This window comes from Bos grunniens, chromosome 15 (assembly GCF_055505025.1).
Source record: "Bos grunniens cultivar Pamir isolate PY7600 chromosome 15, Bosgru_T2T1.0, whole genome shotgun sequence".
Taxonomy (NCBI): Eukaryota; Metazoa; Chordata; class Mammalia; order Artiodactyla; family Bovidae; genus Bos; species Bos grunniens.
Genome location: NC_141179.1, coordinates 59478600 through 59498589, shown reverse-complemented (window position 1 = coordinate 59498589; position 19990 = coordinate 59478600). Strand labels below are relative to the sequence as shown.

The 19990-nt window shown below is 36.5% G+C and overlaps 1 protein-coding gene across 27 annotated transcripts in view; it reads right to left on the bottom strand.

Annotated features, from left to right (window-relative positions):
- Positions 1 to 19990, bottom strand: part of METTL15 (methyltransferase 15, mitochondrial 12S rRNA N4-cytidine) — a 230732-nt gene that overhangs the window by 58712 nt on the left and 152030 nt on the right. For 23 of the 27 annotated variants that reach the window (XM_086338572.1, XM_086338587.1, XM_086338573.1 and 20 more), the window contains one exon: positions 350 to 541. The exons of 3 other annotated variants lie outside the window; for them this stretch is intronic. In XM_086338572.1, coding sequence (XP_086194698.1) covers positions 350 to 541 — 192 coding nt within the window. Of the gene's footprint in view, positions 1 to 349; positions 542 to 8664; positions 9054 to 19990 lie in introns of those variants that run through there. One more of the 27 variants, XM_086338595.1, reaches the window with a different exon arrangement.

The window sequence follows — 19990 nt, the reverse complement described above, 5'->3', positions numbered from 1 at the left end:
GCATAGTTGGGTCTGCACCAAAATGCAACCATTGTTTCTATACCAGATTTATCAATATTAGAAGCCTAAAAGATCATATTGTATCTGTAAAAAAGAAAATCAATACAAAAGTTATCCTCTTCACTATTTTGTGTAAAGACAGCAATGATTTTTCTTTTAGAATCCCAAATCTAGTGAAAGACTAAAGTCTATAATGAGTAGCAAACAAAACTGATTTATTATGTATGGATGGTGTTAGGTGTGGGCGTGTAATGGGAATTCTACAGTCTTAAAAGGAAATTAAATTCAGAATGTTTTTTGAGAAAGTGATTTTTTGCCGTGAGGAGAAAAATGCTTTATCAATACTCACCTGTCACCATCCATTCTCATGTCCAAGGGGCCATCCTTCCGAAGGGAAAAACCTCTTTCAGGGGTATCAAGTTGCATGGAGGAACACCCAAGATCCAAAAGAACTCCATCCAAAGTCCCTGGCTGTACTCCAGCTTTCATTAGTAAGGCTTCTGCCTGGCTGAACTGGCCTAGGATAGCTCGGATCTGTTTACTGGGAATAAGACCAGGAGATGGAAAAAAACACTTCTGTTATATTAAAGTCTTTCTTAAGGCCCAGGATCAATGAAAGGCTGCACACTCTATTATTAGCTTATTAAACCAATATATATTTACTAACTGCCAGTCATATGCTTTGCACTATATAAAGACTTTTGGATAAGGAAAGTGTATCTTTGGTTTCAACATCAGAGGTGGGTTAACATAATTTTATTCCTGCTAATGAACACAATTTATACCTGTGTGAAGGTATAGAAGTTCATGAATTAGAAAAATTCCCTTGTCAGACCAGTCCTTTTATTTTTTTCTTAAAAAAAAAAAGGTTCTTAAATCTATGGGCTGGGAAACATATGCCATTCCATCAAAGGAACAAACCCTTGTGCAGTGTTTGTGGGAGTGGAAACTGGTCCAGGGACTATGGAAAACAGTATGGAAGTTCCTCAAAAGATTAGAAATAGAACTACCATATTATCTAGCAATTCCATTTCTGGGAATATATCCAAAAGAAATAAAAACACTGTGTTGGACTGATATCAGCACACCCTCATATTCATCACAGTATTATTTACAATAGTCAAGACATTAAAACAACCTAAGTGTCCATCAAAGGGAGAATGGATAGAAAACTTGAGATGCATATGTATTTCTATATCTACATATATATATGTATACATATATTATTATTCAGTCATAAAAAAGAAAATCTTGCCATTTGTGACATGATGGATTGCAGCATTATGTAAAGTCAGAGAAAGACAAACACTCTATGATCTCATTTATATGTGAAATCTTGAGAGAGGGAGGGAGGGAGGGAGTGAAGGGGAACTACGCTCGTAAAAAACAAAGAGAGCAGACTTGTGGTTTCCAGAGGTGGTGGGTGAGGAAACGGGAACTGAATGAAGGTGGTCAAAAGGTATAAACTTATGGATAAATCAGTACTAGGGATGTAATGGACAACATGATGATGACAGTTAATACTTATTTATGTGTAGTATTTATGAAATACTATTTATGTGTAGTATTTATGAAAGTTGTGTTTATGTGTATTTCTCTTGTATTTATATGAGATGATGGGTGTTAACAATGTGGAAATCATTTCATAATATATGTAAATCAAATCATTGTGCTGGACACTCTAAACTTGTAAAGTGTTAAATGTCACTATATATGGTGTTATGTATCACTGTATAATTACTATCTCAATAAAGCTGTAAAAAATAAATTTATCCTAGTAAATAAATTTAAATATAGTATGTAATAAAACAAAAAAAGACAGGTCAAACATCTTCAAGACAACCATTTTAACTTTCTCCATATTCTTCACATAATTCAGGATAGAGGAGCTATGCAGCTGCACACTTGAATGAAACTATGGCTAAAATAAAATGCCTTCTTGAAGAAATAATGTTTTAGCTCTCAGCAGGGATTCTGAAGTGAGTGAAACATTCAGAATCAACAGACAGGCAAGGAGCTGGGATCACCTTACAACTATGTTGATTCTCCTTCCTACACAAAGTGAGATGCTGCCTTCAGGGTTCTTTAGAAACCCAAGGGCAACTGGCACACATTTTGGAAGGGGAAAGAGAAGGGGAAAAAAATGGTCAACACTGCCAAGACCTCATTCTTCCATCTACAGGTGTGTGGAGTAAGTGTGGAGTTCAACAGTGTTGGGAATTCATATTTATTAGATTTACTTATATGTGATGTTGTTTAAGGAGAATTTCACAGCTCATTGGCAATTTTTTTCTCAAATTTCAATGGAGAAAATGATTTTCAGATTCACTCACCAAATATTCATTGAGTATCTGCTATGTGTCAGGCATTATGCTATTCTGAGGTAAACAAAGATTAATAAAGCATGGCTTTCTGAGCTTTGAGTTGACAGGAAGAGATGTATAAATAATTTGCAAAACAACCCAATGGGTACTAGAGAAGAGAGACAAACAGACTGCTAGGTCTGTATTTGGAAAATATAAAAGCAATGCTAATGCTAGCATCGAAAACAGAACTAGTAGAATCTTGGGATTGGATGCCAACTCACAAATCACTTATTCCAATTATTTAACTGATGTTTCAATCTTTTCCCTTTCCACCATCACTGCTGGGGGGCAGAGGAGGGAGGAGACTCTTTTAATCATTTTTCATTCATCCCATTGGTGAGGAAGGGATTTCCATTCTAAGATTATGAAAATGGTCAAGCGAACACTCGGCACTCAACAGTGGACAGATGAGATTGACAGCTTATTAATCACATCCATTCACAGCTCAGGGGAGGACACCAAATGCCATGCAAGGCTACACAGGTGCTGCATTCTGGAACAGAGTGGACTGACAGAGGCTTTGGGAGGCAGATTTTATAGTATCAAGAGAGTGGGGTGGCACATGCCCACAGATGAATGTGTTGGCTTGTGTGAATAATCCCATGTGCTGGAAGGGAACTGAAACCTGCTAATCAGGGATAAGCAGGTATTATGCCTGATCCCTTGGATAAGGAGTGTTGTTTGGTTAGGAGCCTTCTCAGTGGAAGCACAGTGGGGTAGAGAACTTGCGGTTAGGCTATTCAGAGTTCTTCCAGTTTGCCCCAGATGTCAAGAATACATCTGGGTGTATTCTTGGCTTAAACTTGATGGCTTACATCACGGTCACTTAGCCTGTGTTGGAACATTCCCAGTAATAAAAAGTCACTACTGTTTTTTGTTTTGTTTTGGTCAGTTGTTTTTTAGTTAAGTTGATGGCTCCTGCCTCACTATAACTTTTGTCCCAGGTAGCATCCCATGGAAAACAATTAAAACACATGGCAGCCTCTTACACATCTATTGTTAGCTACTGTAGTGATATTTGTTGGCTACCTCTTAGTTGCCAGTCTCTCTGTTACAGAAAATGAAAGTGTGAGCCTCTCAATCATGTTCAACTCTTTGCAACCCCATGGACTGTAGCCCTCCAGATTCCTGTCCATGGAATTCTCCAGACAAGAATCCCGGAGTGGTTTGCCATTCTCTTCTTCAAGGAATCTTCCCAACCCAGGGATCAAACCTGGGTCTCCTGCACTGCAGGCAGATAGATGCTTACCATCTGAGCCACTAGGGAAGACTCTCTGTTCCAACAGGAACTCAAAATTTTTTTTGAGGTCCCGTGTATTTTGGGAGAGACTGATCATATTGATGCTGGTTTACATGTCAACTTATCTTGGCAAAAGTACCTGATTATTTAATAAAATACTGATTGATGTATCACTGTGAAGGTTTCTTTAGATACGGCTACCATTAAAATCAGTTCTATCTAAGTAAAGAATGGGCTTCCTTGGTGGCTCAGTGGTAAAGAACATGCCTGCAATGCAGAAGCAGATGTGGGTTCAATCCCTGGGTCTGAAAGATCCCCTGGAGGAGGGCATGGCAACCCACTCCAGTATTCTTACCTGGGAAACCCCATGGACAGAATAAAGGATATTACTTTCTGTAATGTAGGTACGCATCATCCAATCAGATGAAAATCCTTGAGAGCAAAATATGAGGTTTCCAGAGGAAAAAGAAATTTAGTCGCAAGACTATAGTATTATCTCCCATCAGAGTTTCTAGTCTGTTGGCCTACCCTACCATTTCCCCATAATGCCAGTCAATTCCTTGAGACATGTGTGTGTGTGTGTGTGTGTGTGTGTGTGTGTGTATCTCCAACTGGTTTCTTTCTCCTGATAAGCTAATTGGCACACATGACCGTATGGCCCCTATAATTTGTTCTAAGATTGGCATGTGTCACAGCTCTGGCCAGTAAGGTACAAGAGATATTTCCCAGGGATTTGAGGGAAGAAAATTCTTTTCTTCCAATGAGCTATGGGAAGAAAAATGTTTTTTTCAGACTCTCACTTGATATGAAAAAGCACATAGCCCTGATCACTGACAGCAGATATCTTGACTCAAGATATAACAAGGGTGGAAGCCAATTTGGCCAAAACTCTACAAAGCAGAGAGAAAGATTAAACAGGCCGTTAGACTGACCTCACCTAAAATCCAACTTGTCTCTGAACTTTCAAGTTAGCCCATAAATTACTTTTGTTATTTAAAACCAGTTTGATTTTTCTTTTACTTGCAATGGAAAACATCATAACCATCACAGCTATCACGCTCCTCTGGTGTTCATTTCTCCACATCACACACCTCGTGTCTTCTGCTATTTTCCATACAAAAAGTCTTTTACCATATAGCTACTCTTTTCTAAATGTGTCCCAGTTGACCACGTGCCTCAATCTGAACTCCATAATGATCAGCACGAAATAAATTCTTGCCTCTTTGTTCTAGTTATGATATTAACACAGCTCAAAATCAAAATGATTTTAGAATTTGTTTCACACTGTTGACTTATACTATCTAAAACTGTTGTACGTGACTACTAAGTCCGTTTCCTCCATATTGTACTGTGTGGTTTTGTTTTGTTAATTATTGTAGATCTAGTACAATTTCTAACCTACATATTTTCTACAACCTTTAGGATCAAGTTATTATCCTGAACTACAGGCATCTTCTTTACACTGCAGCAAAAGCCTCAAACAAATCACTACTGCAAGTCTTAATTCCTTAGGCATTAGAGTCCTGTTGTTTGGTCACTCAGTCGTGTCTGACTCTGCAACCCCATGGACTGCAGCACATCAGGCTCCCCTGTCCTTCACCATGTCCCAGAGCTTGCTCAAACTCATGTCCATTGAGTCAGTGATGCCATCCAACCATCTCATCCTCTGTCCTCTTCTTTTCCTCCTGCCTTCAAACTTTCCCAGCATCGGGGTCTTTTCAAATGAGTCAGTTCTTTGCATCAGGTGGCCAAACTATTGGAGCTTCAGCTTCAGGATCAGTTCTTCCAATGAATATTCAGGATTGATTTCCATTAGGATTGACTGGTTTGATCTCCTTGCAGTCCAAGGGACTCAAGAGTTCTCCAACACCACAGTTCAAAAGCATCAATTTTTCAGTGCTCAGCCTTCTTTATGGTCCAACTCTCACATCTAAACATGACTATTGGAAAAACCATAGCTTTGACTATACGGACTTTTGTTGGCAAAGTAGACTAAAGTATAGCCCTAGCCTACTTAAAGCTAATATATATATATATTTTTTTTTTTTTAATAACATCTTATAGGAGATGTTTGCATTCTTGGATGCCCTTAAACATAAGTGTTTAGCACTAACATTCTGATAATTTTAGGCTTGACAAAGAGTAAGTAAGAAAAATGTAATTCTCACCATAATCATATACAAGTATAAAAATATCATGTGGGGAGATAATATACCATGAGGCAACACCACAAAGGAAATCATGTGTTTAAGGCAGAGTTTTCTGATGCTCAATCAATTATGTTTCTAGAATTGGATTATTCTGAGTGAAGAAATCATCTAAAAGTTTACCAACCAACTGTTGAAAACTTAATCTTAACTGCAGACCCTGGGGCATTATTTCACATACGCAACAATATTGAGGTTAATTTTCCTGGATAAACAATTTCATGCTCACTTTTTTCTTTCCTTTCTCCCTCCACCGCCTCCCACCCCTGCCCCCCGGCCCCTGCCCAGGTCCTCGCTCTTCCTTCCCTTCCTCCCTCTTCTTCTATTCAAATTTTGGGTTTTTAGTATTTCTGCATATGTATTTTACAAGTGTTATATTACAAGTAACAAAAATATGTGAACTGGCCAGAGAGGATCACAATATTCACAAAAGCAGAGCAAAACCAGTATATTTAGCCATAACTACAAACACAGAATTTGTTTAAATCATTGTCATCATTTGTCATTACCTTAGGATCCCTAGGATGTAAATTCAGTGTTAACTGTAACTCAAAGCACATGTTACCTGAGAATGATTCTACAATCCAACCCCAAGAAAATAAAGGCACTAATAGTGTGTCAATAATACCCTGGTTGCTGGAAGCCATTTTTGAGGCTTTGACTATGATAAATATTGGCAATCTTGACTCTGGCAAGTCATCTGTACTTAGATTACAACTCTGGTCTGTCTGATTATAAAGGACTCTAGTACACACTGAGGCTGGTGATTTAAGAGTAGCTACTACACATTCTGTATTTGATTTAGAACTGAACATGGAACTTCATCATTCCTCTAATTGCATAGTCTAATGATAGGAGTTAAGGATAGATCTGTTGTGTTGTTGCTTAGTAGCTAAGTTGTGCCCAACTCTTTTGTGACCCCACAGACTACAGCCTGCCAGGCTTTTCTGTCCACAGGATTTCCCAGGCAAGAATAATGGAGTGGGTTGTCATTTCCATCTCTAGGGGATCTTCCCGACAACTTGCATCTCCTGTTATCAGGCAGATTCTTTACCACTGAGCTATCTGGGAAGCCAAGGATAGATTACCCCACACATTATAAAAGTGGATCTAGATTTTTCCTAAAAGAACAAATCATTTACCAGTGAAGGGACTGAGATCTTAGAAAAGAGATTCAGGCTTGAAAGAATAGTTAGCAATATAACTTATTAGAACTGGCTCAGACACTAAAACTGAGGCATCAAGTCGGGATCAGCAACAAAGGCAACTTAATGTTAAGTCACCTATGCTGCATACTTAGGCCATCATCAGTCCATTATCAGAAGCCCTGTGGTGAAATCTGAGAGTACAGTGAGCTAGCAGAGGAATACACAGAGAACTCTGTTCATATGGAGCAGACTCACAAGCAGAACAATGCAAAGAAGGGAAGAAAACAAACATTTCTTAAGAAGATGTCAAGAATAGCACACATATACTTAAAGTTCATTTCAGGGTTCACTTCATCATATACTTAAAACATTCATTTTGTGTGTGCATTTGGGGGGCATACCCAGGTGCTAACTTCCATAATAAGATAAGAAGAGTAAAATACAACTTGTTTTTTTGGGGGGGGTGGTGGTGGTGGTGGTGATGGTTTGATTACAGTAGATCCAAGCCCTTCTAACGTTAGTATCGGTATTAACCCATGAAATCCCAGTGTGCTACTTGTTTTCCAGTCATTAAATTTTATTGGTCTGTACGCAAAGAGCAGGGCCCTTGGCTGCTTTAATCACTTCATTAGGCAACCCTCGAGCAAGGAATTTGGAGGGAGCTAAACCAGTGGATAAAAGTATAGTTCCTATTTGGGCAATGGTAAGAGCAAACATTTGTGGAATGCTTTCCATGTACTAGACCCTGGGCTAACTGCTTTATACTTATTAAACCATTTCATCCTTGTGATAACCCTATGAGCTAGGCGCATTATAACACACTTTACAGATGAAGAAACAGGAGCAGAGAATGAAGCCGTGACCCAAGGCATACAGCTTGTAAATGTTGGAATTAGAGTGTAAACAGTCCAGTCTGGCTCAAGAGTCATGTTCTTCACCCCACACTGTAACCTCTCAAGTTTCTATTTAGTGCCATTTCAGATCTCAAATTCACCAATTTAACCTTGTCATGGCCCAGACATGGCATGACATGGCCCCTAGACAAATCTGCCTAGTTTGTCTGATTTTTTTTTATTAAAATGCTTTAGTTATTTTTAATGTTTGCCATCTCTTCATAGCTATAGGACAGCAGATTCAGTACTCAACAAATACTTGCTGAATAAGGATTATGATGCTGGGAGGGATCGGGGGCAGGAGGAAAAGGGGATGACAGAGGATGAGATGGCTGGATGGCATCACTGACTCGATGGACGTGAGTTTGAGTGACCTCCGGGAGTTGGTGATGGACAGGGAGGCCTGGCGTGCTGCAATTCATGGGGTCGCAAAGAGTCGGACATGACTGTGACTGAACTAAATTGAATTGAACCAGGTACTGGATATAGGAACATACAAATGAATAAGAGCACACAATATAGAAAGGCATATATACAAGTGTATAGAAATCATTGTGGAGATGGTTTATTTCTTCTTAAAACAACAGTGAGAGAGTAGAGAGGAGAAACTGCATCATAAAACTTAACATTTAAATCTTAGTTCTGATACTTATTGTGTAATGGGCTTATGAAACTTATTAACCCTGTGGTATTGGACAAGTTATTAATATCCCTCAGTTTTAGTTCCATGCGTCTCCTGGTGTTTTAAGGTTCTCCCTGTTGAAGCAGCCTGGTATGGTAGAAGTATCTCAGTAAGTTCTGGAGTCAGACTGAATCAGATCATTAACTTTTTAATCATTTATTGCTATACAACTCAGACTCTTCATTTGTCCCATTTAGACAACAGAGCAATTCCAAACTCACAAAGCTTTTGTGAACTGTATGTTAATCAGTGTATATGAGAACACCCACTAAGGGGCCTATGCAAAGGGAGGCCCTCAAGAAATGTTACCTCTCCTTCTGCTCCAGGTTGCTTTTCTTCCCTTAGAGATTCTTTTCATGATTTGGTCACTGGGCTGCCAATTGAAAGCTGGCAGCAATGGTAGGGATTTGCTCCAAACACACCAAATCCAGGGCCATACTGACTATGAAGAATTCTTCTCCAGTCTCTTTTATGTACTGCTACTGGGCTGTATTTCTTCTTCCATTTCACCATGCTCCTGTTATAATTTGAGAACCATTCACTTTCTGATATGTTAATGCTTGCCATACCATATAAGAGTCCAAGATATTTTGATTTTGATATTAATTGCAATCATTTTTTAAGTACTATTAAAAGATACTCTTGCTCAAAGAATATTTCTATACACTGTAGAGATGGAATGAAAAGACATTATTTTTGTTTCATGTAATCTGCTCAAAATTTTTGACAGAATTATCTTTACTGACTATTGTCTTTCCCTTCAGGAAATACTTGCTAAAAATTGATTTGGTCATTCACAACTCATATATTGACTTAAAGAAAGTACATTTTAGAAGGGATGAAATACAATTATATCTCTATCTTTATGTAACCCTTTCAAAATGTATTCAGTAAATAATATTCATCTGTTTTGGAATAACAGTATAGGAGGCTGGGTTACTTTTCTGCTTGCTAACATATAACAGATAGTTGGAAGGCTACTGTGAATTGCAGACACAGTTCAGTTCAGTTCAGTTCAGTCGCTCAGTTGTGTCTGACTCTTTGCGACCCCATGAATCGCAGCACACCAGGCCTCCCTGTCCATCACCAACTCCCGCAGTTCACTCAAACTCACGTCCATCGAGTCGGTGATGCCATCCAGCCATCTCATCTTCTGTTGTCCCCTTTTCCTCCTGCCCCCAATCCCTCCCAGCATCAGTCTTTTCCAATGAGCCAAGTCTCCGCATGAGGTGGCCAAAGAACTGGAGTTTCAGCTTTAGCATCAGTCCTTCCAATGAACACCAGGGACTGATCTTCTTTAGGATGGACTGGTTGGATCTCCTTGCAGTCCAAGGGACTCTCAAGAGTCTTCTCCAACACCACATTTCAAAAGCATCACTTCTTTGGCGCTCAGCTTTCTTCACAGTCCAACTCTCACATCCATACATGACCACTGGAAAGAAATTAGACTATCCAATACTCAGCTTCAAGAACAAATAATAAATGAATACTTACTGGGAAGCTAATAAAGGTCAGGCACTAATTTAGATACTTGTGATACAAATAAAATATAACATTCCAATGACTACAGAGCATATGTTCCAGGGGATAATCAAAATCAATATATTCAATGACTTATATTTCTGTCTACAGCAGTTCAGCTTGATCAGACCAATCACCCCAATGAAAAAACCCTAGAAAAGCTGAATAAGCTAATTAAAAGTAGTTGTTTGAAGGGATCAGAGAACTATGAACATAGCTGAGATTTGAGGAGAGAAAAGGAAAGTGTAAATAAGTGAACCCAACACTGGACTGGTTTCCCCATCAAAGCCTTTGTTAGCAAGTGGAACATGAGAGACTAAAAAACTGAGAACTCTGAGCATCCTCATAGGATGAGGGACAAAGACTGAATTTAGAACCCATTTAATGGATGTGACCAGATCATAGTCCCAGAATTTCAGTTGGGACACAAAAGGGCTATAAAACTAGGGGAAGAGTAGACCAAAAATATATCACACAAAGACAGAAATCCAATTTCCAATCAGTTCAATTCATGTTGCTCTAGGGTGTTATGTTCTTAGATGAAATGCCTGATAGAAGCAATAGTAGGTATCTGGAGAAAACTATCTTTCAGGCTTTCAAAATAACTCCAAGACTTCTTAAAAGCAACCTGGAGTGCATTGCCATTTCCTCCTCCAGGGGATCTTCTGGACCCAGGGATCGAACCTGCATTTCTTGCATCTCCTGCATTCGCAGGCTTTGTTTTTTTTTTTAACCACTAGTGCCACCCGGGAAGCCCTCTTAAAAACAACATATGGAATCGAATAAAAAATAACTAGATAAACCCACCCTAAGCAATAGATACCAGAAATAGATAAACAGGATACAGAACAGAATTACTGGAATAGGCTTTAAAATATTGACTAACATGTTCATGAGACACAGAGGACAAATTAGGTAATATTAGCCTGAAAATGACTCTATAGAAAATAGCAAGATGAAAATTATATCAAAATGGAAAACAGAAAAATACAATAATTGAAATTAAAAATTCAATAGATAAGTTTAAGAGCAGCTTAGAAATAGCTCAAGAAAGGATTAGTGACATGGAGGATAGTTTAGTAGAAAGTATTAAGACTTCAAGCACAGTAAATAATTTGAAAATACAGAACAAAGCATAAGAGACATGTAACATGGTAAGGAGATCTAACATATGTTTAACTGGAATTTCAAAGGAGAGGAAACAGAAAATCAAGTAAAAGCAATATTTAAATATATAGTAGCCAAGAGCTTTAAAAAATGATTCAACATTTGAAGACTATATATTCAAAAATAACAATAAACTTCAAAGAGGATACAAACATAAAACATCCTGGGATTGTAATAGTAAAATTTGTGAAGACAAAAGGAAAGTAAATATTAAGAGCAGCCAGAAGGGGAAAAAAAAAACACATTAGATTCACAGGAGCAACAGTCAGAACCAAAATAAACCCAGAAGGCAAAAATAACTGACAAATTGCCTGCAAAATTGAAAATACAAAGATATTTTGAGATATTCACCAGTAGGAAGTGAAGTGAAGTTGCTCAGTCGTATCCGACTCTTTGCGACCCCATGGACTATAGCCTACCAGGCTCCTCCGTCCATTCTCCAGGCAAGAATACTGGAATGGGTTGCCATTTCCTCCTCCAGGGGATATTCCCAACCCAGGGATCATACCCAGGTCTCCCACATTGCAGGCAGACACTTTAACCTCTGAGTCACCAGGGAAGCCTCACCAATAGGAGACCCATACAAAATGGCTTTCTTCAAGTAGGAGGAATATGTTCTCAAAGAAGGCAAATCATGATGGAAGAAAGAGCAGTAAAATGTGTAAATGTATGGGTAAATCCAGATGAATAATGATTACTTATATTTTTATTATATTTTATGATCTGATCTGATCTGATTATATTACTTATATATTACTTATTATAAAAATAATTTCCTATAGGCTCAAAATATATTATGTAAAGTTAAAATATACAATAGTGGCACAAAAGACACTATGTAGTTATATGTTATAAATTCTTGAAATTCCAATGTCCAGAAAGAGGCTAAAGTACTAATTTATACTAGACGTTCATAAAGCAATTATGTATGTTGTGGTCTCTAGGGTAATCTTAAAAAGTATTGTAAAATAATGTATAACAAATGAGCAGATAGAGAGACCAGATAGATAACAAGATAACAAAATAAATAACAAAAATGGTGGCAATAAAGAAGAGAAAAAGGAAAAAAGATCAAGTTGACACATTAAAAAGCTAGCAGGAAGATGGTAGACAGATCCAAACCCCAATACACCAGTAATTATAATAAATACTCCTGGACTAAATACTCTGATTATAAAAAGATTTTCAAAATCAAATGATAGGCTGCTTGTAAAAGACAACTGTTAGGACACAGAGAAGTCAAAAATAAGAAGACGGAAAAAGTGCTGTGCAAACATTACACAAAGGAAAGATAATACAGTATCAGATACAGTAGACAGAAATATTACTAGAAGTAAAAAGAGATAATCTTATCATGATAAAATGGTCAAATCTGCCAACTGGCATGTGAATGACAAATCTTTATATCTCTAATAAATTTTAAAATATAAAGCAAAATTGATAGAACTAAAAGCAGATGGATAAATATATAACCATAATAGTGGATTTAAAAAATCACTCTTCGTAAACATTGACTAAGCAGAAGAACATATAAAAAATGTGAAATATTCAATCATCAAGTTTGATGTAATTGACACAAAAACTCCACACTTCAAACAATGTATATATTTTAAAAGACATTTAATATGCAAAAAAATAGACTATCTGCTGGGGCTATTAGACTAGTTTCATCAAATTTCAAGGGCTGATATCATATAGGGTGTATTTTCTAAGTAGAGTGAAATTTAAGTGGAAATCAGTAACAGAAAAATAACTAGAAAGTCCTCAAATATTTGCAAATTAAGTAATAGGTTTCTAAATAATCTAGAAAATAAAGGAAATTAATAAATATTTTAAACTAACCAATACTTAAAAAGTACAACAAAACTTAGCACTTAATTAAAATGCAACAATCAAACTTGTGGAATGCTTCTAAAACCTATACTGAGAAAAATTCACATAATTAAATGTACATAAAATCAAATGAGAATCAATGATCTATGCATTCATTTTTTTAGAAATTTAAAGACAACATCAACAATCTATGGAAGGGATAAAAATTGATTTGCACATGAAGTGACTGACAAGAAGTTAATACCCAAAATGTACAAAGAGCTCATAAAACTCAATATTAGACAAACAAAGAACCCAAACAAAAAACAGGTAGAAGACCTAAATGGACATTTCTCCAAAGACATAAAAGTAGTTCACCGGTACATAAATTAATGATGTTCAATATCACTAATTATCAGAGAAATGCAAATCAAAACTGTAAGGAGGTATCACCTCACACTGGTCAAAATGCTATTATCAAAAAGTCTACAAATAATAAATGCTGGAGAGGATGTGGAGAAAAGGAAACACTCCTTCCCTGTTGGTGGGAATATAAATTAGTGCAGCCACTATGGAAAACACCATGTAGCTTCTTTAAAAAACAAAAAGTAGAAGTACCATATGATCCAGCAATTTCACTCTTGGGTATATATCCAGAAAAAACAAAAACTAATTTGAGACACATGCACTCTGAGACATAGAAGCAATCCAAGTACCCATCAACAGACAACTGACTTAAGAAGATGTGGTATACACGTGTGTGTGTGTGTGTGTGTGTGTGTGAAAGTGAAACTGTTAGTCGCTCAGTTGTGTTTGACTCCTTGTGACCCCACAGACTGTACGTAGCCCACCAGGCTCCTCTGTCCATGAAATTTGCTAGGCAGGAATGCTGCAGTAGGTAGCCATTCCAGCTACCCATAAATGTGTGTGTGTGTGTGTGTGTGTGTGTATACACATACATACATGCAACAGAATGTCAGAGAAGGCGATGGCACCCCACTCCAGTACTCTTGCCTGGAAAATCCCATGGACGGAGGAGCTTGGTAGGCTGCAGTCCATGGGGTCGCTAAGAGTCAGACAGGACTGAGTGACTTCACTTTCAGTTTTCACTTTCAGGCATTGGAGAAGGAAATGGCAACCCACTCCAGTGTTCTTGCCTGGAGAATCCCAGGGACGGCAGAGCCTGGTGGGCTGCCGTCTTTGGGGTCGCACAGAGTCAGACATGACTGAAGTGACTTAGCAGCAGCAGCAGCACCAACAGAATGTTAGCCATAAAAGAATGAAATATTGCTATTTGCAGCAATATGGATGAACCTAGAGGATATTATAAATAAGTCAAATGGAGAAAGACAAATACTCTATAATATCACTTATATGTGAGAAAATAATACAAATAAATATATGTACAAAACAGATTTACAGACATGGAAAACAAAACTTGTGGTTACCAAAAAGGAGAGGGAGGAGGGAAGCAACAAATAAGGAGTATGGGATTAACAGAAATTACTGTACATAAAATAAACAATAAGAATTTACTGTACAGCACAGCAAAAGTATGCCCAATATCTTGGAATAGCCTCTAATGGAATATAATCTGCAAAAAACAAAACCAAAACCAAAACAATCACATCACTATGCTCTACACCTGAAACTAACAAAGTATTGTAAATCAACTATATTTCAATAATAATAATAAAGACAACAGCAAATTAAACTCCTAAAAAAGGGCAGAAAATTATATATATAAACACCAAAAAATACAAAAATAGAACAATAGAAAGGATTAAAGAAACATCAAAAATTTGTTCTTTGAAAATACTAAGAAAATTGTTTAATCTCTCCTAAGGATAATCAAGAAGAAAGAATGAACAAAGTACTAACATGATGGATAAAAAAAGAACACGACACCATGGATCCTGCAGGCATTAAAAATACTATGGGACATTATTAAGAACTTTATGCTAATAAATTTGAAATTTAGATCAAATGAAAAAAAATTCTCAGAAAAATCATAACTTACTAAAACTGTCCTATGAAGAAACGTAAAATATAAATAGTCCTAAATCCATTAAGAAACTAAATCTGCAATTATAAAACGCTTCACAGAGAAGACAACAAGCATAAATGGCTTCACCATGAATTCTTGCAAACATTTAAAATAGCATCAGTTTTATACATAAACCCTTCCAGAGAACAGGAAAAGAGGCATTCACAAAGCCAGCACAATCCTGCTATGAAATTAAGTATTACATTTAAACCTGTAGCTCAGATGGTAAAGAATCTGCCTGCAATGCAGAAGACCTGGGTTCAATCCCTTGGTTGGGAAGAGCCTCTGGAGAAGGGAATGGCAATCCACTCCAGTATTCTTACCTTGAAAATCCCATGGACAGAGGAGCCTGGCTACAGTCCATGAACCCCAAAGAGTTAGACAAGACTGAGCGACTAACACTACTACGATGTTTAAAAAAGAGAAAAACTAAAGGCCAATTTTTCTCATGGGCAAAAAAATAAATAAATAAATAAATAAAATATGAACATAGCAAATCCAGCCACAAACATAAGGGATGATATCACTAGGTTGACATCCAGTTGGCAAGATTCATGAAGCAGTTAGGCATGCAATAGTACTGAAGCTAAGTAAAGAGGTCAGGGCTGGAAAAATAATTTTTGTAACTGTCTTAAAATGGCCGGGATTTAGTAAAAGTTTATTAAATGAATATACAGCAGTATTTTAAAAAGGAAGAATCCTTCTAGTCTCAGTTTCAGGCCAATCTAATTGGGAAATAGATGTCTAATATTAAAAGAAATACCAAATAAAAATGCAATTTTCCCAAATACATGGCCTAGAGAAAGTTTCATTATGTTTCCTTTATATTATAAAAGACATTGGAAAATGAACAAGTAAGAATTCTAGTAAGAAAATGTTTTTGGTAAGAACTGCTTCCTTGCTTAATTTTCTTAGCATCTCATTTTACTCTTTTTTAATGATATTCAAACACTGAATCCTTGATTCCATGCAATTCTCATATAAAAAATACCTACACTGTCTGTGCTTGAATACCCCAGCCCAGCCCTACCCCCTCATTCTCTCTCTCATTAAGGACCATACTGTTTCAGTGGTTGTGAAAATTTCTTCTTCCAGACTGCAACAGAGCTTACTTATGATTCATTTGGTGCAGAGTACATGCTACTCTGTAATATTATTTATCTTTTCTCATGCTGCCTCTGCAACAAGAACCTAAACCTATTACAGGTCATAGAGACCATGTTACACAGTTTTTGGAATCTACAGTACCTAAAAGATTGTAAGAGTTCAATGAAAGTTTTTTTGATGATGAAAGTGGTAATGATTTAAAGGCATTAATCTTTTTAAAGGCATCAAAGATGAAAACCTGGTAATTTTTCCGTCATACTTTGCTAAAGAAGACGAGCACACCTAGTAAACTGACACAGGTCTCACGGGCACAGTTATGCGGTGTGAACCCTGGAAATGTAACTCTACATACTTGTCATCAGGGCACAAGTTTTAGACACTTATTCTTCACATTTTTAAGTCATGAGATCTTTATGGAACTATCTTATAACCACAATCAATCTACAATGGTGTATTTTAAGCTTTTGTTCATAATATCTTGCCACCTACATTATCACAGAAGAACTTTTAAGTTTTTGTTCATGATATCTTGTGACCTACATTATCAAGGAAGAACTTGAATAAACTCAAAGGAAAAAATGCTAGCTTATTCTATTAACAAAGGAAATAAAATTCACAATTCATTCCAATCAAAGCCAGTGAATTCAGTTAAAGTTAAATTTAACACATTCAATAAGGAAGAAAACTTTGAACTGCTTTACTTTGAAGGATAGTATTACAATGCTATTTAAACAAAATTCCTTCCTGGAGTATCCTTTTTTCCCTTCTGGAACATTTTTAAAAGTTCCAGAAAAAAATGCAATTTATTTCATATGTAGAGAGATTTTATGCACAGTCTTGGTTTTCTCTGCATAATAATTATCAGACAGTATTTCTAAAATGACCTTTAAAATGCTCCTTCTATGTTTTCTAATATTTCTGACTCTTTATGCTAGATAACCCCACTTCCTTCATACTACCTTCTTATCCAACTTTCTATAAAGCTTAGTGTGGTAATTGGAATAAGAAATGTCCATCTCTTTGTGGCATCATTTTCTAAGACGTACATGTTCTGAAGTAGTTCCTATGAATTCAACCTTTAAAAAATCACCATGTATATATACTGCCAAAATATCCCATTGATTCTATCAGTTATTCAGGAAGTTTTCTCACAACTTAAACAATAGTTTTGAATGTTTGGCATTGACGACAGATGGTGTTTGGATGACTGCTTGAACCCAGGTCTGAATGATTCAATCTAATGGTCTCTAATTAAGGATGAATATCACCATCATCTGAAGAGTGTTTACAAATTATGGATGCTTTACTTTCACCCTAAAAAAAAAAAAAAAAAACCAACATCAAGACAAACACACTATATCTGGGGGATTTTCCTGAAGGGTTCTCATTTAAGGCATCTTTAAGGAGCAATGACTAGATATGGCCAAAAAGGAAAGAGTTTGGGCATGTCTATCATATTAGGGGAATGGCAAATTCTTGAGGCTCATGACAGTTTTTATACATCAAGTATACATAACAACCATTATATAAATGAGTAAGAAAAATTAAATGCTTACTGTTATGGTAAAGGATAATAGTTGCCACATAAGGTAAGGGGTGGCAGCTGCTAGGAATTCTGAGGCTTGGGAATTAAGTGTGTGTATAGCCCCTTTCCAGAGAGAAAAAAGCAATTCCACTTACCAGGGATGAGCAATAAGGTAACCGACAGAGGAAGTCTTATGGGGGCACCAAGCTGTCCTGATGCATCAGTCAGTCCTAACTCTAGTGTGTAAGTCTAAAATTACCAGTTCCTACCCTATTATCTTTTGATGGTTAGCATTTAAAATGGCACTGTAAATTCAGTTTAAATAAAGAAATTTAAAAATCACTAAATGAAACCACGTATTTTAAAATGAAGGAAAAATGTATAATGGAAGTCAGTAGTACTTTTCAAATGAAGACAGCAGCTAAAAATTCAGTCTGGTCCTTGAACTTCTAAATTAATGTACATTTTTAATCTACTCTGTATCTATATGCATTTTAATATCAAAATAATCCTTAGTTATAAAACAATGTTTAATTTAACAAGTCAAATGGTGGCTCTAGGGAGACATAACCATGTTCTTCCTGTGATCTTGAATACTCACTGGCAACAAACACTTCTGACTACTAGCATAATAAAATGATGCCTCCAAAGAAGGAAAAGAAAGCCTGTAAACCTTTCTCCTATTGGTGGTTTTTATTAGCTTCAAAACTCAGGGTGTTATTACATAATAAGATTATGGCAAATAGCTAAGGGTTAAAAAAAGAAAATATGGCCTTTCTGACCTCTTGAAAAAAAAAAACATTAAAACTTAAAGTCGATAGATTTTAGTGAATTTTCATTGCTTTTTTAAATTCAATGAGGAAGTAAGAAAAATGCATTCCCTCTGTAAATGTAAATTAATTAGCTGAATATGTGTCAGAAGCAAACTTTTTAGCCATTCTATGTTCCAATGACCTCTCTCTGAAAAGCCTTTTCTGTACTTTTCAGTTGCTTAATTTCATTTCTGTAACTATTGTGTATCATTTCTCATTTTAAAAGAATAGTCAAGTGTACATTAGCAAGAGATAATCTCCCAAACCAAGCATAAATTTAGTTTATGTATATCTTGAGTGGCTGCTGCTGCTAAGTCACTTCAGTTGTGTCCGACTCTGTGCGACCCCACAGACAGCAGCCCACCAGGCTCCCCCGTCCCTGGGATTCTCCAGGCAAGAACACTGGAGTGGGTTGCCATTTCCTTCTCCAATGCATGAAAGTGAAAAGTGAAAGTGAAGTCGCTCAGTCGTGTCCGACTCTTCTCGACCCCATGGACTGCAGCCTACCAGGCTCCTCCGTCCATGGGATTTTCCAGGCAAGAGTACTGGAGTGGGGTGCCATTGCCTTCTCCGATCTTGAGGAGCATTATTTTGCAAAAAACAATTGGGTGATTAAGTCCAAACCTGGAATTTATGATTTCTATATGACATATAAATTATTCAAAAATCTGGAGGCTGTGGCTCTAGGTACATAAAAATATTACCAGTTGTAAGCCATAATAGTTTTAGCCAATTTTGTATTTTTTAATTCACACCCTATATTACATTGCAGAAAGTAGAGCCCGCTGATAACACTGCAAACATAAAAATTACTTTAAGATCACAGGGTCGCAAAAAGTTGAACACAACTCAGCAACTAAACAATAACAACACTACTTTTTATTTTAGTTAATTCCACATGGATGGTTTGATATAATTCTGAGTATATGTGGAATTCAGTTAGAAAATCAAATTAAAAGAATGTCATCTATATTTTTAAGTTTAAATTTTAAGATATTAATATTCTTTCTGCACAGATAGATACTTTTGAGATTTTTAAGGAAATCAGTCAGCTACAGGCATTTTCTAAATACTTCTATGCATCATATACTGTTAGATACTAGAGGTTCCTATTCTCAGAATTCATAATAGTATGCAACTTTATGATTTACAGAATATTTTAACATAGATAATCATGTATTGACCTTCACTGCAATTCTATAAATTATACAATGTAAACACTTTGTTCCTTACTTATAATCATTGGAATGTGAGATTAAATAATATTTTTCTTGCACGCCTTTCTATAAAATAATCTAGCACAGCAATAGGGAACAGAATGGGTACTCAATAAATATTTGACAACGAGCGAATTGCTCAAGGTTACACAGCTAGTAGTGGTAAAGCTAAGAATTAAACTTAGGTCACTTAGTTCCAAGACCAAGAAGATGTCAAAGTATTACTATAGATAGCTTTGAGAGGTT